The 22,372-nt window shown below is 34.5% G+C and overlaps 2 protein-coding genes across 5 annotated transcripts in view; one reads left to right on the plus strand and one right to left on the minus strand.

The window, feature by feature from the left end:
- Positions 1 to 1,690: 1,690 nt before the first annotated feature.
- CEP44 (centrosomal protein 44) lies at positions 1,691 to 20,992 on the minus strand. Of its 4 annotated transcripts, none has more exons than XM_019636198.1 (11): positions 20,916 to 20,992; positions 14,140 to 14,277; positions 11,215 to 11,362; positions 10,488 to 10,634; positions 9,980 to 10,105; positions 8,543 to 8,713; positions 7,367 to 7,573; positions 6,569 to 6,644; positions 5,038 to 5,159; positions 4,756 to 4,793; positions 1,691 to 3,710 (listed from the first exon to the last, which is right to left on the minus strand). In XM_019636198.1, the coding sequence occupies exons 2-11, from the start codon at positions 14,226 to 14,228 to the stop codon at positions 3,668 to 3,670; spliced, it is 1,167 nt and encodes a 388-aa protein (XP_019491743.1). In that variant the 5' UTR covers positions 14,229 to 14,277; positions 20,916 to 20,992; the 3' UTR covers positions 1,691 to 3,667. The 4 variants fall into 4 exon arrangements, with proteins under 4 accessions (XP_019491743.1, XP_019491742.1, XP_019491744.1 ...); XM_019636197.1 differs by lacking the exon at positions 20,916 to 20,992 and adding an exon at positions 20,827 to 20,901; XM_019636199.1 differs by lacking the exon at positions 20,916 to 20,992 and adding an exon at positions 14,371 to 14,579.
- FBXO8 (F-box protein 8) overlaps positions 20,802 to 22,372 on the plus strand; it is a 42,567-nt gene continuing 40,996 nt past the window's right edge. Inside the window, exon 1 of the mRNA XM_019636202.1 lies at positions 20,802 to 21,648. The gene's annotated coding sequence lies outside the window, so the exon portion shown is untranslated. The remainder of the gene's footprint in view (positions 21,649 to 22,372) is intronic.

Here is a 22,372-nt window from a genome sequence, read left to right on the forward strand (position 1 = left end):
TAAGAAACCTGCCGTTTTCACTGGAAACATTAAAGCTCAAGTAACACAACAATTAAAGTTTTGATTTTGCAGTTTAACATTCAAGTTTCACACTACCCCCACCTCTCCACCCTCTCCACATCCTTCAGCTTGAAAGAAAGAGGACAAACCTGGGGGTTGTTAAAAAGTAAAAATGAAATCTATAATGTTATTTGAGCTCAAAAAGTGTTGTAGTTTGTAAAATTGACAAGGTTCTTTTACTTTTTAATGCTTCCCCAAGTGCCTGTCAACTATATAAAGTGGAGAGTAATGAATGGCATAAAACACAGTTCCAAAGTCTTTAAGTCTTTATTTTTTAGGGAATGTAGTACATGTTAAAACATTACATGTTAGAGTAAAACAAACAAAAAAATATAGAACCACTTTTTCCCACTTATTAGTCCTTAACAGGAGCATTTGAGATCTTGCTACCCAGCATATGTCGTCAGTTTGGCTCAAATAAACTCTTATAAAATTTTTTTTTAAAAGTAGTCCTTAGCTTTCCCTAGAATTTTCTGATAATTTTTAATCTGTTCTGACTAGTATCTTAGCTTATGCATTCTTTTTTTTTTTTTTTTTAGTTTCAGGTGTACAAATCAATGTAATAGTTATCCTTTTCACCCCTTACAAAGTGACAACCCCCCTCCCCCATCCACTGCCCTCCCACCCCCGATATCATACATATCTATTGCAATTCCCTTGACTCCATTCCCACACTATACTCCACATCTCATGATTATATATGTATTAAATTATAGTTGACATATAATATTATTCAACAGCAGCTTCAGATTACAGTGCAGCGGTCAGGCCTCTACGACTGGATTAAGAAACTGTGGTACATTTACACAATGGAGTATTACTCAGCTATAAAGAAGAAAGAAATCGTACCATCTGCAACGATATGGATGGACCTAGAGGACATTATGTTAAATGAAATAAGTCAGTCAGAGAAAGACAAATACGTCATGCACTCTTTATGGTGTTCCTATATGATCTTGATCCAGACCTACTCAGAGTATAGGACAATAGGGCGGCATGAGCTGCTGATGTCTTTGTTGTTAGTATAATAAATACCTTTCATCCAGCTTATGACAGAATTAAGGGGATGGAGTTAGTGAAAACCCAGCTAACTAAGGGTTTAATTATGTAGCCCCAAATAATCTCTCCAGGAATCTCCTCCCTCACTTTCTCAAGAACTTAATTAATCAAAAGGGGCTGGTTTATGATTACAAGGTACCGTATTTGCCGGCGTATAAGACGATTTTTTGGCCCTGAAAAATATGCCTCCAAGTGGGGGGTCGTCTTATACGCCAGGTACACTTCAGATAGACTGCCCATAGTGCTTGCCCCGTGCCATAGTGGCCTCCCGATGCCCGCCCACTTCATTCCACATACCGTTCAGGCATCAGCAGCGCTGCTGGGTGTATGCTCAGCTGTTATGCGATTTTACCACACTCACAAAATCGCACACAGCCGACCATACACCCAGTATGATAGCGCAAAATCGCGAATCGCGATTTATGTATATGTTTGATTACATACAGCCTTGTGACAGTTTTCCTGCATGTCATAAACATTTGAATATAAATATAAATGTTGAAATCAAATCTGATATTGTTTTACCTTTTATTTGGTGTGTGGAAGGTGTGCGGAAGAGGGGGTAGTCTTATACGCCCAGTCGTCTTATACGCCCAGTCGTCTTATACGCCGGCAAATACGGTACTTACCAAATTGCCAAAGAGGGAAAACTTAACTTTTTCTACAATTTCTACAAAAGGTAGAATAATAAATCATTTGGCTATCTCTTCATTAATTTCAACAAAGTAAACTTTGCTTTCTTTTTTCCAAAGATTATGCTGCCAAAGTAGTAAAGGTCTTTGTTAAGTGTAAATGTATGGTGTTACTATGAGCTGATTTCATTAGCTCTTGTTTAAGTTGTTATATGAAAGTATAATAAAATTTGGATTCTAAATTTCCACTTGATAATGTAAGACATTTTGTACTATATTTTCAGTTGATATTTATAATTTGCACACTACATGTAAATTAGGAGACTAAAAATGTTTCAAATCATATAACTGTGTGTATATGCACACTACATAAGGAAAAAAGGAAATAGAATGTCAACTATAATTGAAAAAAAAATTTTTTAAAGAGGGAGGAAAGGAAAACAGAGATAAGGAGACTTACTTTTTCTCCTGTCTTGCACAAAACTTCAAAAATGTTTCTTTTTAAACAAAATTGAATTGAATTTTGAATTGAGTTTTTCAAAAAGGAAAATATGACCTTTGTTTTATAGGAAATCTTTTGTTTTAATAAAAGATAAAATACTTTTTGTGGCAACGAACCACAAGGTGGTGCTATAATCCCACGCTAGCACTAATATTTTTAGAAGTTAATTGATATAATAGTGTTTACTTTTATAACTTAGCTCTTGATTTTTTATAAATATTTTGTAATTGAAAATATGAAACTAATTGGATTCGTTCTAGAAATATTAACTGAAATGCTACTAAATTCAAGATTGTATATTAATTTGAAATTTTCATAAGTTTCAAGAAATGACGTAAGCATGTATTAGAATACTAAAAATGCTTTAAGTTATTTTACTTAGAATCTCAACTTAATGTTTCATATGCGACAAATTTCAAATTATACATATATATAATATAAACAGATGAATAAATAAAATATAATCGAATGTACTAAATAACAATTTGAAAAAAAAAAAAAACTTTCCTTTTTCCCTCCAAAATAATAGAATCAATTTTCTTGAAGATTACCCAGGACAATTATTACATTTTTTATTTATCAAGTTAAAAAAAGTAATTTATCTAGTAATTTAAAGTGAATTTCATTTTTCTCTTGATTTATTTAACTTCATCTAAGACTTTTTCTCTCACCAGAAAAATCTATTACTTCCCATCACTTAAAAAGAAAAAAAACCTCACTGTGTATCTTGTAATACTGGACAGCCACCATCTGTGTCTGTGCTGCTGGTCTTAAAATGTGTTACAGAATAGAGCACTAAAATACTCAACACATTTTTCACAGTGAACTTTCCGGCCTGCTTCTTGATACAAAAAGAGAATCATACCCTTACTTTTTCAATGTGAACTGAAAATGTGTTGCTGTTTTTTGACTAAGCATAAGATTGCTGTATTTTTGTTTTATGTAATTTTCAATGAGCATTTTAAACTTTTCATTACAACATATTCATCAGTACAGATGGCAAGATGGTATGTACGACAGCCTCCTGGGTACAATATGCAAGTCGTAGTTGGAGTGTTTCCAACAGGATGTAAACTATGGTCCCGAAGCCTGTACTTTGAAAAACATATTACTTAGCACACTGCCAACAAATGTCAACACAAAAATACAGTGCTGTAATGACTTCACTCAGTAAAAGAAATGTACTGGCACATAAGTTTTCCTGCGGAAAGTAAAACAGAGTAAAGCCGTATAATCATAGTGCAAAAATATTTAAATATTTATTCACTATTGAATGAAAAAGCTCAGATTAAAAATGGAATTAAAATTCTTAATAAAAATATTGCTGTATATTAAAATTCGAAGAGAATTCTTAAAATATACAACATGTATAGTAGCCAAAGTCCTAGAGAAGTTCATGTAGAAAATTCTATAATTAGTGATTTGGACCTTTCAGTAACTCTGCAGTTTCTTCAAACCTGAAAAATAATAAATAATAAATTAATTAAATAAATATCATAATGAGGAATAGGATTTAAGTTGTTGAAATAATGCTTTTGAGCCTAAAATAAATTTCAGTATTTCTATTATTTGTAGGTATAGTTATTAAAAAATTAAGCATACTACAGCCAGAGGAAAGGACTATAAATAAAGTACAATCAGATAAACTAAATAATAATTTAAAAAAAAAACTTTCCTTTTTCCTTCCAAATAATGGAATCAATTTTCTTGAAGATTCAGGGTGATTATTATATTTTTTATTTATAAAGTTAAAAAAAGATAATTTATTTAGTAATTTAAAGTAAATTTCGTTTTTCTCTTGATTTAACTTCATCTAAGGCTTTTAATCTCTCCAGAAAAATACGTTACTCCCCATCACTTGAAAAGAAAAAAAGCCTCACTGTGTATCTTGTAATACTGGACAGCCACCATCTGTGTCTGTGCTGCTGGTCTTAAAATGTGTTAAGTCAATTAGGAGTCTTTATTTCTTGGGCATAAGTTATTTCAGTACTTCTCAAATTTCAAAAAATATTATAGTTTTTTAAAGTAGTAGGCTGCATAATAATTTAAATACAAATTGCCTATTTCCTTTCAACTGCTCTTTAGATAGAAGTATCATTTTTAGTATTACCTTACCAATAACTTTCTGAAAAGGCTAGCAATACTTTAACAATGCTTAAAATGTCTCCAAAGCATCCATCTACATACATTTGGTAAACCAGTTATCAAAAATAGATAATACTCTTGATTAACTATCAACCAAAAATATCTCTGCACTCTTTAATCTGCAATTAATTCCATTAACAATGTTTCACATCACTTGTTGGAAACCAAAACAGTGACTCATCTCACAAACACATAACTGTAGGTGGATTTATTATCCACTTGAGTCCTGAAGGAAATTCCACACCTGATCGAGAGACCTTTAAGGTTTGAAACACACATGCACATTCTATATATACTGTAATCCAATACAATTCCCCATAGAGAAATGAATTTCTGTTGCCCCTTTCTGTTACTTACATTTTTTTCATCCTTTCCATTTTCTGGATTGTTGATTCCTTTAATTTAAAAAGCAACAAATTTAGGCGATTTCTCAAAGTAAACCATCATCAAAGATGGACTGTGAACATATAGAACACAGTCTAAAACATTGCATTAAATACTGTTTACTCATCACAAAGAATTTTTATGAGAGATTAAGATTTACACGGCTTCACTATTTTTCTACAACTACATCTAATGCTTGCTTGTTCTCCTGACCTTAGAAAGGAAATCACCTAATCAGCTGCCAGTTTTTCTTACCTCTGAAACATCTTTCAAACCACAGTAATTAATAGTTGAGGTTCTGGGAGTTGAATCTACTGATGCTGTATTAGGAGCAGAGGACGGAGGAATGCTTGCTTCTCTCTCTTTGCTTTTTCTGTCTGTAGAGAAATTAATTTTTAGGTTATCTTTTCCTTTCACAGTGGAGTCAAATATCTAAAAATTTTATGTATATATGAAAGAAAAACAAACATTATTTTAATATAAGTGGTTACTGGTATAGATACAGATGAGTTTTTAATATTCTTCTAAGATAATGACCTGTATATAAAGATCTAGATGTTAAAAATTGGCCAATAATAATTACAAAAGGCAATATTATCTTTATCATGATAGCAATGAATTGAACAAATAGGCAAGTTAATAAATTATTCTTAAATATAAGCTACTGACTCATGTATATTCTTTTCTTAAAATGGTGGCAACTATTACTAAAACCGACTATATAAAGTTTTTAAAAATCAAGAAACATTCTATCCTGAGTTGATGTGTGTGTGAAAAAAATAATGCTTAACATTCAGGATTCACAGATTTCTTTTCCTAAAGTACTGAAAGCTTTCCACTTCCAGTGTCACTTATTCAACAAAATGATGGCAAATCTTTTCTACAACTGAATTATAGAACATCACAGATAAGACATGCTCCTGTTGAATCAATCAACAGGCTTGAGGACCATTTGGCTGCAAAAACAAGGCCAAAAAAAAATTAGACACCCACTTAAACTGGTTTACAGAGACAGTTTTACTGTAAGCCTACACAGACAACCTCAATTAGGGAACAAAGTATTACCACATGAGGACTGAAACAACCAGAAAGACTTCTACTTTCATCTCTTTTGTTTACTTCTCTTGCCTATTTGCTCCATTCCTCTGCTTACTCATCTACATGAACTTGGAAAAAATGGCCAGCCCAGACCAACCTCAACATCATTTGATTGACTTATGCTTGGTGTCCTAATTCCAAATTCCCAAGGAAGACAGAATTATTTGGCTCAACACCTTTTGTACTGCTATTCCCTGGATTAGGTGTCTAATCTTGATCGAATTATCTGAGCTCAGGGGTCAAGATCACATGGAACGACTTTGAAGACTAGCTACATCTAACTCTTAGCTGACTGCAGGCTGTTTCCAGGTTACTGTCAAATGCATTTCCTTACCTGTTAGTTACTTATATAAAAGCTACTGTTTAAGTTTAAATGAGAAACTTTGCAGGTCCATTTTTATTATTCTATAGCATTTAGCAATTAAAAGGGTAAAACATCTGTAAAAGTTTGGAATTTTGTACATTAGAATTCATTCAACCACTATGTCATGAAAAATATGTGAGCTGGCTTCTTTAGCAATTCTTGACTTCAGTAGTCTGTAAGTTCAATATTTTCTTTGTTCCTAGGTAGGAGCTTTGTAGTTTCTAAAATATAAGGCTTGGGAATATTAAAATTAATGAATACCTATAAAAATCATTTTTCCAAACTCCTAACTATACCACCAATACTAATACCATAAGAACTTACCAGATTTCAGAATATCCACATCACTACTAGAAGCACAGTCTTCCTGTATTTCATTAAACTCTATGTATTCATCATTCTGGAATAATATAGTGTAGTAGTTAGAATGAAATGAAAAGAAAAATGTTCTCATTTTATATTCTTACTAATAAGCATAAAATATAAAGATGACATGATAAATGTTTAAATATTCAAATATTTCATTTATTGAGCAATTAATATTCCTATGTATAAGACAAACTCCTTAAATGTAGAATCAGAGAATAACCTTCTTGACTCTAATAACTTTATTATTTATGAAGGAAAGATAGACTAGGGCCAGAAATTGAAATCCTGAGTAAATAAGGAAACGAATTCCTCAGATTTGATAAGGCAAGGCAAATTCGGTAACTATATCTATGACATTTACAATTTGGTTGAAGTAAATGAGTGAGAAAAGGGAATTCTAATTTTCTTCACCCTGTAAAATAGGCCATTTGTACTATTATAGGATATAAAATAATTTCAAGCTTTTCATAAGCAAAATGAAACATTTTACCTCATTTTAAATACTTCAAGTATTAACAGCTCTAAAAGCTCAATTTAAAGGTTTGTCAGGTTATTTTACTCAAGGAAGAGAAAAGCAGTAGCCACTATAATAGCAACAAAACAGGCTATGTCTAAACAGGACTTCATTCCCACTAAATATTTTTCCATTGCTTAAATATTCCCTTATTAAGCATTTCCAAAAGAATACACATACAACGAGTAAAAACTTCATTGTATCTGAAGTATCCTATAAATGGTAAGGAAAGAAAATACCTTTTTGGACAAAAGCAATTCTGTTTCGAGAAGAGTGACACGACTTAGAAGATTAGTCCAAGTTTTTTCATTTACCATCACTTTTCCTTTCATTTTTTCTTCCAAAGAGTCTAATCTACTCTCTATCCAAGGCAGTTTCTTAAGCTTTTCTTGGCATTCAGCAAGCATAGTCTGTAGTGCAGTAATCTCAGAATTAACTTCTATATCCTAAAATGATTAGAAGGATTAAAAATATTTTCACACAAACTGAAATTCCTTTCACAGTCAACGTATTCCCATTTCCACTGTGTTATTTCAATAGCTACAATAGGCAGTACAGCACGGAGGCAGACTTCTTTATGGGCACTGAATACTAGCTCGTCGAAGATGTATGACCTCGATGCCTCAACTTCCTCATTTAAAAAAACAACAACAGTACCTACTTCATATGGTTCTTGTGAGGATGAAATAAGTTAATAAGGCTCTTAGAACAACGCCGAGTAGTACAATAAAACTATCACTAACTAGCTTCTCATAACAACACCTAGTCCAAAGCTAAGAGGAAATGACCAAGAAATGACAGTGCATTGAAACTGTTCAGTTTGCTATAAGCAGGAAATAAGTCGAATGGCCATCTGGTAGTTCTTATAAATGTCAACTGTATACTGAGATGTATGAAAGTCACAAAACATAGAAGAAAGGTAGAAAATGGAGTTCTAGTAGAAGCAGTCAAGATTAGACAGTACAATAGGGTCTATGGCAATAAAGCAATAGAAAAGGTACTACTCTAAGAGAGAAAAGAACAGCAAGGGCCCAGAAAGGAAAAGGAGAAAGCAGCAGCGTACCAGTTCTTTGCCATTCATCAATATAGGGAATAGGTGGTAGAGAACCTTCTCCGTACAGAGTAGTGTATCTCTGTCTCATTAAACTGTAAATTCCTCGAAGCCAAGTACTATGTCTTATTCGTCTTTGAATTACCCATAACACCTAGCCCAGTATCCAAGCCTGTGTCGCAAATAATATCGATTCAACTATATCCAGCAAGACTTACTTGTTACTAAGTAATGGAAACACAGGTAATGTGTCATGATTAGTAATTCAAAAGGCTAGAGATACTCTCAAGTTTAGATGCTGAAGTCATCATGCGCATCAAAGAAAAAAACATTGGCATCCATTAAAGAAATGCAAAACTCTTACTTGTTGCTCAGACTTGATTTCAGGGAGCTTTTCTTCGGGAACCTTTATTTCAGTATCCTTTAAGTTACCCACATCAAATGCTTCATTAACATCTGTTACTGTACTTAACGTATCTTCAGGAATGCTAACACCATCTTCATTATACAGGTGACGAATCACCACAGCTTTCTTCTGAATAGAGAAAAATATGTCAGAGCTGCTTCAATGTTCCCCTACACAATTATTTTAAATACACGCATAGTAGCTTTGCAAAAGAACATCCGATCTTCCCTTTAAGATTTACAAAAGTTTAAATTACCACACATAACATCTATATCAAACATTAATTAATGTTGTTAATATTTTATATGTGATGATGACATTGTGGTCGTGGTTTTTTTTAAATTTTTTTATTCTTTACAGCAGATGGGTAATGTACTGATGTCATAACAAGATTTGAGGGGGGTACATCTCATCCAAGAGCACAAAACCAATCATCATGCATATGAAATAGAAAAGGATTGGGTCATGATTTTTTTAAAGCATTCTTACATATTAGAAAGAATACTGAAATATCTCTTCAGTGATGTCTGGGATTTGTTTCAGATTTGGGGGCAAAGATGTTGGGAAGAGCAGTTACAATAAAGACGAAACAAGATTAGCAGAGTTGATAAATTGCTGAAACTGGGAATAGACTATGCTCATAGGTGTGTGAAATGTTCCATTATAAAACGTTATTCTAAAAAGTTACCACATAATTCACATATAAATAATGAAGAACTGGCTCTGTGAATAGGATTCATTACAATTTTGTTTTCTATTAAACTACAAAATATCAGACCTTCAGTTAACAATTCAAACTTCATAATGACAAAGGTTAAGTCCTGAGAGTAAGGCATTAGGTTAAACTATGCTATCACACAGGGCTCATTCAGCCACAGGTGCTCAAAGCAGACAAGGACAGGGAAGATACCTATCAACAAAGAGAAAATATTCGGAACACTAGATCATAGGTTTAGGAACAGTCAAGCATTGAATACTTCACATTCCTGGCAGAGAAATACGAACAGAGGTAAATGAATCATCATAACCTACATCTAATGGTATGCTTTTCAAATGTTCCCACATTTTAGGAAGACTAGATACATCATTAGGAGTCAATGTTCATGACTACATAATGTAACCTTCCTAAATCATTGCTATTCTATCTGGGAAACACAGCAGAAATAGGAATGAAAAATATAAAGAGGAAACTTGTCCAAGTCTATATTTCTACCCTCTTATAACTTTAGAATGTTCCCCAGATAATACACAGTATGCATTGTTAAAAATCCTTATAGTTTAATATTGGACTAGAATGTTTTACCAGTTACTAGTTTGAAAAGTGAATCTTGTACATTGGGTTAATTAGGTAGGTAACTCTTAACACAATGACACATTTTCTTTGTGTTTTGCTACCTTTCCTGAAGTCATAAACCTGCCACTGATGTCAATGCCAACAGGTTCTGTAGATGTCTTCTCACTGCTTGAAGAAGGTTCTGACTTAACAGAACTGATTTTCTTTTTCTGTTGTGATGATGAAGTCTAAAAAAAAAGTATTAAGATGTAAAAAATTTTGTGTGAAAGCATGTGTGTATATTTAAATTCTATTAAAATTCTCATATGAAATATGACTCTCAAATAATGAGTGTCTAATGAAACTACACATCTTTTGAAAACTAAGAAGCGATGAAAACGTACTGTGTTTGAACTGTTAGTTTAAGACTAGTAGCTCCAAGTCACAAATATGTAAAAACAAGTGACTAGTATTTAAAGCAAACATCAGGTCTTATAAGGTTACCCAAATCTATGAATAATGCAGTAATTGTACCATGTATTAATTTGCTGTCTAGTAGGGTATTGGTTTTACACACTAAAACACAGCAACTGATTAATAGCATAAGTTAAAATCTATTAAGAAAATTACCTTCTCAAGACTACTCAACTCTTTGTGCTTTTTCATCACACAATTCAAAATATCACAAATAATTTTGATTTTCCATTCTGCAAATCCACACTGGAGAAACTGCTTTTTTGTCAAGATTGGTTTATAATTAAAGTGATCACGAAGAAGCTGTAAAGCGGGAATAGATCAATGTAAAATTGGAAGCAATTTCTTTCGAAAATCCAAAATCATAAATGGCCACTTGGTCAGGGATATAAGCCATCTTTGAGAGGAGGAGGAGGATCAAGCCATTAAGTAAAGGGTACTAAAGAGATTGTAGGGATGGTGTGTAAGTCATGACCAGGTAGAAGTAGCCAAGTAGAAAACAGGTAGCAGGGGATGTACCGGACAATAGATGACTGTCCAGAGAGAGTAGCCATAACACATGGTTCCACATTTCTCTCCAATTTCCACTAGCATGCCAAATTTTACTAAAGTTTGATATAGAAGGGCCAATTGATGACCAATGACAAATGCTTAGCAGTTGTCATATTTAATAGAGTATAAAACATAAAGCAAGCCTGAATTACATCTTGATTATAATAAAGACTGCATTTAAATGAGATAAATGCATAGGAAAATATGGTCAACTGTCCATGCTCATGTATTTAAGGAGTTATTATAAAAACATTTTAAGATTTTTTTTTAAGATTTTAAAAAACCATCACTGACTTCTAAAGCAATCATTGTTTTATAAATTCAAAAATACCTTATAGACAGTATCTATAAAGCGCAAGTCATTCTTTGCTATGAGCTCTAGATTGGATTCCATCAAAAGTTCTGCTACATAAGGTGAATATGAGGTAAGGGAATAGCTGATGATGGGCAAAGATGCTGCTACATCTCCCTTTACCAAACTGTTGGGGAAAAAAGAAAAAGAATTTTAATGAGCATAATTCCACAAACTTGGATAATCAAGAAAATACACGAATTATTGTCAATAATTAGTAACTTAACATTATAGTCATAATAATTGATGCAGACCCTTTAGATTCCATTCCCTACTCTAAATCAGTGTAGCCAAATTATTATGAAATTCTATTATTCATTTCTTCAAACAGTTGCAATAGCTCTTTGGTACTGACAGTCTATTTACCATAGTATTTACTGATTTTCCAAAGTTTAGCCTTACTCAATCTAGTCCATTTTCTAATAAAACAAATGTGCCATTACAGTGCTCAAGTACAATTCACACTTTTGAAAACACTTGTTATGTTAACTCATTTGCTTTTTACCATAAACCTGCAAAGGTAAAATATTATGAATTCTAAATTACAGATGAGGAAAACAGGGCAGGCATTTATGGCAACTAGGCTGATCAGTTTACTATCTTCCACCTTGTCAGTCTCCTTTGAAATCTGCATCTTATTAGATTATGCTAATTTCTCCAGTCTAGAAAGGTATCCCACTCTTCTCTGCCTAGCTGTTGTTCATACTTTATGAATCATTTGTCAAATCTCAAGCTTTCCATGAAGTCATCTTCAACATTTGATCTGCATTTATCTCTTCCAGAATGATTTCCGGGTATTCAGTATCTGATGCCTCATGCTGTCTTGTATTGTTTTCTAATTGTCTACATATGGGTCTTATTTTCTCAATACCCTCTCAGTACCTTCACAGATTCTCCCACAATAAAGTACAGAAGAGATTTGTTCAATTAGCCAGTTACATTTGTTCAACTAAAGCAATAATGCACTTACATAAAACATTTGTTTTCCACAAAATTCAAGACGCACATAAATCTCCCTATCCCCACCCAAATTTTTTTAATAAGGCAGAGAAAAAGACAGCATTACATTCTGTTTTTCAGGACAAATATAAATTGTTCCTCTTTTATGTTTATGGGTATAATAATATTTTACCCAATGAAAAAGTTGCTCTAGCAACCTTATCTACCTGTAAGACAGTTCAAAAAAAGAATATGAAAAAAAATACTTTGGAACAGCAAAATCTGTCCCATTTTATGCACATTATGAATAGAAGACAGCCAGGTCTGCATTTAACATCTCTTATATAAAACAACCTCAAAAATCTCGGTTATCTAGTTTCTAAGGACTTTGATTAGAAACAGTAAGACAAGCAGATATTATAAAACCAAAATTAAAAAAACAGCCGGCCGAGTAGCTCAGTTGGTTAAGAGCTCACTCAAGAGTGCAAACTGAGTAACAGCGTTGCCGGTTTGATTTCTGGGCCGAGCTGAGCTGTCGCTGAGCTGCCTGATGGCTCAGCTAAAAACAAACAAACAAACAAAAAAACAGCAGATCACAAGAAAAATTTTTAAATGGGAAAAAGTAGAAAGAATCAAAATAAGTGTGTGGGGGGCTGTGTGTGTATATGCGTATGTGTTGGGGGGCGAATCTGAAGAGAAAGCAGCAAGTAGCGTTACCTATCTCAACAGACCTTGCATTACTGTTATGACACTTTACTGTTTTTAATGACACTCTTGGGTCAATAAGAAAATCAAATGTTTAAATGCTGTACTCAGAAGAAAGGAAAATAAGCATTAGAATTATTCCCATCCAAAATGTCTTTTAAAATGCTTATGCTTAAAGTGGTAAGAAAAAAACTTGGCTACTCAAACCGGTTAAGTCCTGGCAAGACTAGACAGACATTTCCGTTAGGAGGCAACCTATGATTGGTACATACTATGGAATACCTTCAGCTTCTCACTTATAATTCCTGTAGCAACAGTCAGTAGAGCCCAACTTTCTCCTTATTCTTACTATCCTTTCATTTGCAGTCATCTCTTGGTGTTAGCTCTCCCTAGTATATAACCAGAACATCCATTTTTATATGGAAAGCCCATTATTTGGGGTTCTACTTTGTAGTTGGTTTAACCAAGATTCACTCTACTACTTAAACATATACCTAAGCTGGACTTGTCCCTTGACACTTACTCATTGACTAAATACCTAATTAGCTTCTAACAGGTACCAGGCATTATTCTAGATGTGGACATACTGCAATGAACAAAACAAAGTACTAGACTTCGGTTTACACTCTAGGGGGGAAAGATTTAATCAATAATCCCAGGTAAGAAGAAAAAAAAGTATTAAGGGATAGAGGATAACAGGAGTACCATATTAGATTGGCATGGATATAGAAGAAATGTATGTTGCTACATTTTACAAAAGCAAGTAAGTCATATTTGGAAAGTGGAAACTAAGTGAAAGATTAAAAGTGGAATCTGTCAAGTGAGTTAGCTTAATAACAATCTTCAGGCATGGCATAAGTTGTCATGAGAAATTTATTAACTATTATTATCTATTATCTTCCAAATCAAAAAGAAATACCACCCAACTGAATGTAAGAGGGTGGTAAATTATATAACTAATGAAATTCATTATATTTCTATGAGTTTAAAAGTCATAAAGAGACCATACTTTATATTGACATATATTGTGCTTCTATTTCTAAAAGGTGTTTTAAATCTCGTGTTGAATTTTTTTCATTAATTTATACTTTGAAACAAACTCCTGTAATTCCCTGCTTTCTAAAATATTTTAATCATTTCAAGGAAAATTTTTAAAATACCCAGATAAAATCTGTCTTTATTTAAATACTCCTCTCATGTCAAATATTATCCCAAATCATTACAAAAAAAAATACAAATAAGTTTGATATTATAGCATACCCTACACAATCCACCTCTTGAGGATAATTTAGCGAGCGGAGAACTTGTTCTAGGTTCCGTAAGCTTCTCTTTAAGTCACCTGTTGCCATTATTTAACATTACATTCAGCTTCAGCTTTTGAAATAACCTAATTTTCACCTAAAAGTAAGAAATCCATAAAACACTGGTTAAGTGTGTATATTTTTGAAGCTTCTCTAGTCTATTTTGTTCATATCTCCTATAGGTACTTACCATTTTTTATCTTATTGTAGCTATTTCTCCCCTAATTTATCTTCCCTATTGGTCCAATACTGTCAAGTACCATTTGGGAAGAAACATCAACCTCAAATAATCTCATCAATGACTATTTTAGATGCTTATATAGGCCACATAATAAAATCAGTAAAAAATGAAGACAAAGACATTTAGCACAGATTGAGCCATTATACCCAGGCTTCTGACCTCATGCAGTTGCCAATTGGATGCTTTGCTTAAAAAATAAAAATAGATGAGTTTAAAAAAAATATATATATATATATATTCAGAGTTCAGCTGGTACAATACAGCAGATCAAATGCATGTTATCTTCATTCCCGTTTTCTAAACATCAGTAAAACCACATATACTAACCAGGGCAAACAGAACTAGAAGGGATTCCACTTGACAGAAAAGGTATCAACAAAATTTTAGGAGATAGAAAGCAGAAGGATGAGTGATAACCAATCTAGCAGAGCAGAGATAGGCCAGTCCCATTTGCCTATTTAGGAGGAAACCAACAGCAACAAGATAGGTTAAAAAATGAGGGGTCCCTAGCAGTTCTGACAGGCTGAGGAGTAAGTCCATGGGGACTGAAATAAGGATGATTATTTGAAAGTTCATACAAGGAGCTGCTAAACCCTCGATTTTTACTTTTCCTCCCCATCCCACACACAACGCAGCTGGACAACTACCTCTCTGCTTCCCTGGATTTACCAGTGAGTTTTTAGGTAATATCAGAGCATAATTTGTGAATTAAAAAATTAACAAGTTGTACTTCATTAAAATTAAAAATGTCTGTTCTACAAAAGCCACTGTTAAGAGAGTGAAAAGACAGGGAGAGAATATTTAAACCCTCTACTGAATAAAAGACTTGTTTCCAAAATATACAAAGAACTTTTAAATTTAAGAGTAAGAAAACAAACTACCCTATTAAAAATGGGCAAAATATCTGCACATACATCTCACCAAAGAAGATGTATATATGGCAAACAAACATGCAAGAAAAGATGCTCGACACCATGCATCAATAGGCATTTGCAAATTAAAATAAAACAAAAAAAACAAAACAATGATACCACTACACAACTATTATAATAGCTAGAATCCAAAAAACTGACGATACTAAATGCTTATGAGGATTTAGAGCAACAGGAACTTTCATTTACTGCTGGTGGGAATGCAAACGGTCTAGCCATTTTGGAAGACAGCCTGGCAGAGGTCAAACCATTTTGTATGATACTGCAATGGTAGCCATATGACATTACGCATTTCTCAAAACCTATAAAACCGTAGAGCACAAAAAGTGTATGCAAAATTTTAAAAAGCCATTTAGGAAGCTGGCAAATCCTAGGAAGAAATGCAGAGTGTGATGAGAGAGTCGAACTGTATTACTGATTAATGTATGAAACCACCTCATAGTAAGGGATGAGTAGAAAAGGTGCTAAGTAACTCTGGAAATGAGTGGACCCTGTGAGACTAATGGCAAAATAACTGCACGTAAACACTGCTCTCTAGTTTATAAAGTTGTTTCCCATGTATATGTGACTTCATTCTGATACTTTCATACATATATACTGGAATTGAACTATTAAGGAAACTGATGGCTAAACAGTAGGAACCAGGTTTCTCACTGCTGGAGTGGGACTTGACAGATAAGCACGGGGAGGAGCATAGAAAGAACCATGCCTAATGGATTAGAATTAGAGGCATCAGTATGAATTCATGTTTAGCTTAATATAGATACAGAGAGTTTCATACTGAAATATTTATTGATTTGTGCATACAGACAGCTTGGTATACATACATATATTTCCTTTCTCTCCCAACTGAAAGTGACTAAAAGCAACAACGCCCCAGTAGCAGAGAGCACACCTGGCATCCAGATCTTGGTGTGTAATGCTATTCTCCAATAAAAGAAACCAGGGCTCCCTGGAGAAATGGCCAAATCTAGGACTGGAGCAGGAAGCATACAAGATGAACCTGAAGCACTGTGCAGTTCCAGAAAGCAAGAAAGTGCACACAAAACAAACAAACCGATCCCACAATGATGGGGGTATGTCAAAAGGACCCAGGAGCCAAATGAAACCGCTCCCAATGGTCCAAGCTAAAACAATGTGAACATCAAAATTAATAAAATACGATCAAATTATAACCCAACAAAAAATCAGTATAATTCAATACATTAACATTGGTTAAGAGAAAAAATCTTATAATCATTTTAATACATGCATAATAGGCATTTGATAAAATTCAACATTCATTCATTACATAATTCTTAGGACATTAGGAATAGAAGGAAACTGCCTGTATATTTGATAAAGGATATCTACAAAAAAAAATCTAGTGCAAACATCATACTTAATAGTGAAGTATTAAAAGCTTTCTTCCTGAGATTAGGAATGAGGCAAGTTTATAGACTCTCATCATTTGTATTCAACATTGTACTAGAGGTGGTAGCCAGTACAAAAATGAAAGAAAAAGAAATAAATGGAATAAAGACTATAAAGGAAGAAATAAAAATGTCATTATTCACAGCTAACATAATTGTATATGAAAAAATCCAAAAGAAATACATGAATTTAGCAAGGTTGCTGGATAGAAGGCCAATGTAGAAAAATCAATTGTATTTCTCTTTATTCTAAAGATAATTAGAGAATATGTTTAAAAATTATATATGTACAAATAATTCACTATAACCTCAATATGTATCATAAACATGTGAATAAATCTGAAAAGTGTAAGACCTCAAAACAAAAAACCATAAAACTTGACTGAGATATATTAAAGAAGCCCTAAATAGAAGAGGTATACACCTTGATCAAGGATTGACACAATATATTAATCCATAGATTTAATGCATTCCTTCCCCACCCCACGCCCACCCCCCAAAATCCTGCGTTTTTCTTAGGTCAACATTGACAAGTTGAGTCTAAAATTTATATAGAAATGAAAAAGATAAAGGATAACTATCAAGATCAAAATTGGAGGACTTAACCACTGGATATTAGGACTCATTATCAAGTCAAATTTGGAATTAATGAAAAGATGTACAAACAGAACACTGGAACAAAATAGAGTCCAGAAATAGATCATGCATATACTAATACTAGATTTATGACAAAGTTGATAATGAGTATCCCTGGAGAAAGAATGGTCTTTTTCCATAAATAGTACTGTGTCAACCGAATATCCAGATGGAATAAATAAATCTTGAACCCCTGATGTAAAGGGTACCCCATATCCTTCACAAAATTAATTCCAGGTCTGTTGAAGACCTAAACGCAAAATGTAAGACAATCAGGTTTTCTGGAGAATAATATTCTCTTCAGAATACAATAATCTTTATGAGCTTCAGGTACAGAAAGATTTCTTAACTTATGACTGATAAAATGAAACACATTAAAATTAGTAATTTCTGTTCATCAAAAGACACCTTTAAGAGAGTAGAAAGATAAGCCATTGAGTGGAAGATGATGCTGTCAATATATATATAACCAACAAAAAATTCATATCTAGAGTATGTAAAGAAATTCCCACAAAGCAATAACAAAAAGAAAGACAACTCAATAGAAAAATGAGACAGAGGCCTAAAATGGAGTGTCACAAAAAAGTAAACATGTGAAAAGATACTCAAACTCATTAATTATTAGCAAATTGCACAGTAAATTGAAAATGTGAGGCTGTAGAAGATCTGACACACACAATGCTGTGAAAGGGTCAATTAGCACCAAATTCCTTTGGAAAATTTACTGGTGATATGTACTAAAGCTGACATACATAGGACCTGAGAGACAAAAACACAACTCCAAAGAACACACATAACAGAACGTGTATGTGTGTGCACCAAAAGACACAAAAAATATTTGAGATTTTAAATTAAATGGTTCATTTTTTTAAATCCCAAAGAAAATAATACCATGGAATTATATTTTTAAATGACTCTTTGTATTTCATGGGATAGTGACTTTGTTAAATTCTCAAAAAAAAAAGGTTATTTCCTAAGGAAGTTAATAAAATAACTTAATAAACACATATTGTACTTAAGAACCTTTGCTAGAAAGAGATGAAAGACTTTTAAACTATAACTCTAGTCAAGCAGGAAGGCAAAAATCAATAACACACTTAAAAATATCTATTTGTAACTGTCCATAGACACTTCATAAATGGAAAATATACCTTGAGCAATGAAACCTCTGGGGATGAAGCTCCTTTAAAATTAAGTCACTGACATTAAAAACAAAACACAACAATTCATAAATCAGGTAAAGTTGGATTAGTATGATCTTTTCCCCCTACTCAGCTTTCCAGCAGTTGCTCAGGGTACAAATCATCTCCTTACACACCTCTGTATCTGTACTTACTACCTAACGGCAATAAGGCTAGCAATTTGAAAAATCCTATATTTAGTAAGTTTGCTAGTTTAAGCCTCTAGCCATCCAATTCTGTACCCTTTCCCCATCTTTGGGAACACAGTATCTTCCTGTTCCAAATGTCCTCTCCTTTATCAAAATGGTAAAGAGCAGGTTATTGAATATACTTTTATACACTCATGCATAGGTTTTAGTCAGTATTTTTCAGCCATTCAATTATTTCAACTAAACGTTTACATTTTTAGGCAGAGGGAATTTCAGGTACTGTCAAATGGGAGAGAACTAGAAAAAAATGAAGTGATCCTAAAATCACATTATACAAAATACTGTCCAAAAAGGTAAACCTTATTTAACATCGGTTAGGATGACTGGCGGATAGATGGACATATGGAAGCAATAAGAGAGATGACCTCCCATAACCAGCCTTTACTTTCCTGGGAAGGATGAAGTGGGAACTTATCTGGCTGTAAACTGCAAAGTATAAATATTCCTAGGTATTGTCATTGGCCAGTATAGTAGGTCTCAGTTTGTTTTAAGTTCCAGATTCATCTACCTTAATACAATTCTTCTAGGGTACCTTTTCCCCTAAGACATTCTATAACTTTAATATAGATTGTATCTCTTCCCACAGACTTCCTTTAATCATTCCAGTTGTATATTCCATCTTTCCAGTACATGTAATTTTGTTTTTACACTTTACGGTATCTTTCCATCTTTCCTTTCTCTGAAGTCCTGGAACATATATCAACATCTCATATTATTTCTACCTCTGGTAATGGAATTTCTGACAACAAAGTATGTCCCTGGAACACACACTCTTTAGTATCAGCAAAACAAACATTTTGAAGAAGAGTAATATACAAGTACAGCTTGGATCTGTAGGTAAAGGAGATGTGATAAAACAGGATAGAATAAACAAAGGGATAAAAAAATGTATTATAGAAAAAAATTACAGTTACTGTTCTACATTTTTCATGAAAGGCTTTATTTACTGTCTATTACAATAATGAAAAACACTAAAATTAAGATATTAAAGGAAGTCAATCTATGGCTTATGCACATTTTAAGTTTCAGAGACAAAAATAGCTTGTTACATTTAAAAATTAATATTTTGACTTTATAATTCTTATCAAGGGAAATGAAAAGGAGATAATACTCAGCTTGTAGCATAATCCTTAAGATCTCAATATTGTTTCTTCCAGAGAGCTGTCTCTACTCGTCATCTGTGCCCAACTGAATTCATTACCCAAGATGTTGTGAAAGCAGTATACAATAGAAGTTTATGATTTTTAATCTAGCTCGATTTCATTGCCGTTAGAGGTCATTAAATGATGCCTCCCAAAGGAATGCCACTGAACTCAAGAGTGATTTTTGTTCAAAATGAAGCCACTACACTGACTGTAACCATTACTATGGTGGATGACTAAGAGTTTGTGACAAAGCTCATAACTCTAGATACTATCTAAAAACCATGTGTATGAAAAATAAAGAGAGGAGTAGAAATGAGGAAAAATTAAGTTTATGAAACTTTCAGCAAAAGATATTTGAGAAATACTGCTCTAAGAAATAGGGAGAAAGATCTGGGAAAGAAAAAACATTGGGAAAATTAGGGAAAAAACAAAGAGGAATAGGGACAGTATAGAGTTCAGCAGGACTGCTGTGTTCACATAAAACTGTTAAAAGGTTTGTAGATAATTTTAGAAAAAGTGTCGTACAGCTATAATTCCAGAATTAAAATGTCAAGATTGATGTTTTTCATAGTGAGGGAAAAATCAATAGTTGTCTAGGAAAGTGGAGAAATACTAAAACACCAGGGGAACGCAAGCAAGGAAAACATCCACTACTTTCATCTCTCCCTTCTATTTCCGATGAAGCTGAATCGCTCCTCAGCTCAGGGGATCCAATAAGAGGAAATAGATTATAACTTCCCAATCATAAATCACAACCTAATCTCAGAGGATGAGCTGCCACGATTTTTTCTACTTCGTTGTTACAAAAGGATGTACCAGTTGGGTATTTAGGAAATGTATACCTAGGGCTCCCCTCCTTCCATTTGATTTAAAAGGATGAAAAGGTAGACCTGGTCATTAGCTCCCGCCGGGGTCTCGGTACGGGCAGCGGAGAGAGGAGCCCCCAGCCCAGTCTAAGGTGGAGCTCCCCCCGGCTCACCCAGCAGCCGGCGAGCAAAAGAGCGGGCTCCGAAAGCCTCTGGCCCCGCACAACTGGGAGATGGGGCGGTAGCATAGAGCCACAGGAGCCCAGCCTCCAGCAACTAGTCCCTGCGGCCCCACGCCTGCGCCCGGGCACGATTCTCGCGCCGACCGTTTGTATTCGGAACAGCGGGTGGAAGCCCGCCACGCACCGCGGCAAGATCTTCAAAGCTGCCCGCTCCCCAGAGCTCCACGATTCCTCGCTGCAGATTCCACACCGCGATCGACCAGACTCCTGAGGAGACTGGCTCTGCTAAGACCCTCCTCAATGGCCAGTCGGACCCCAGGCTGCAGATTAGAAGTTTGCCTAATTTTGATGTTCAGAGTGGCGAGGTTCTGCCAACCGAGACGCTCGGAACCTACAGCGAATCGTATACAGCGGGGATAAAAATGCTGTTTCTTTATGGCTCAGACTCGCAACGTCACTTCCGGCAACAATAGGAAACGTCAAAACTCGGGCAGGCGGCAGCCCTGGCTGCTGCTGCTTTGAGGTACCCTGAGTTCGGAGTGGGCCAGGGCTGCTTCAGGGATTCTCGCCGCTGTCACCTCCACCGGCGTGAACAAGTAAAGTTTGATCCGACTTCTCCATGGCCTGGGCACCAGTTCCCGGCTGAGCCATTTTCTTTTTGGCTAAAAGCCCCCGCCCGGAGGCCGATTCGTCGCGGCGGCGGTGGAGATCGCAGGTCGCTCAGGTAAGAGCATCCGGCTAGATATTTCAGAACTCTTGCCTGTTTTCCCTGTACACTCCTACTTTTCTTCTTGGAAATAAAGACAACCGGTGCTTGCCAGTTGGCAGAAACTTGCCAACCAGCTAGACTTTAGGGCCAATGACAGTGCAAAGCATCCTGAATGACAGCGGTGATGGCTTATTAAAATGAGGAATCGGTGTCAGGAGGCGGGAGTAGGTGTGTCCCTTGTGTTTCTAGGCCATTGGGGTACAGGTCAGTTTGGGACCCCACGAAGTGACCCGGCTCCATTCTGTAATAAAGCCGAGAACGGCAATGATGACTTTCCTAGCCTAAGTGGTGCTTTTCAAGTAGAGTGTGTGTGGGGGTGGGGTGGGGGGGCAGTTTTCAGTTCTTTACATACAGTTAAGGTCACGATGGATTGCCAGTTGCTTCAGTTGTCAAACTTTGGTTATAAATTTGGCAGATTCTTAATTTGTTCCGTCTTGTTTGTTTCTCTGTGACTGGGCTCTAGTGTTTTTACATGGTGGATGCTCAATTAAATATTATTAATTGGATGAAATTACATAAATGAATCCTAATCCTCAGTCATTTAAGTTTTTTGTTGTTTTATTTTTAGGTTCTTTATGTATTTAGTAATTTGATAATTGAGTCGACTTGTTTCAACAAATGGAATTTTTATTTTCAAAGATCCTAGGTGTTTCTTTCCAAATCAATATATCATGAACTT

The sequence above is a fragment of the Hipposideros armiger genome, unplaced genomic scaffold (assembly GCF_001890085.2).
Source record: "Hipposideros armiger isolate ML-2016 unplaced genomic scaffold, ASM189008v1 scaffold_27, whole genome shotgun sequence".
Lineage (NCBI taxonomy): Eukaryota > Metazoa > Chordata > Mammalia > Chiroptera > Hipposideridae > Hipposideros > Hipposideros armiger.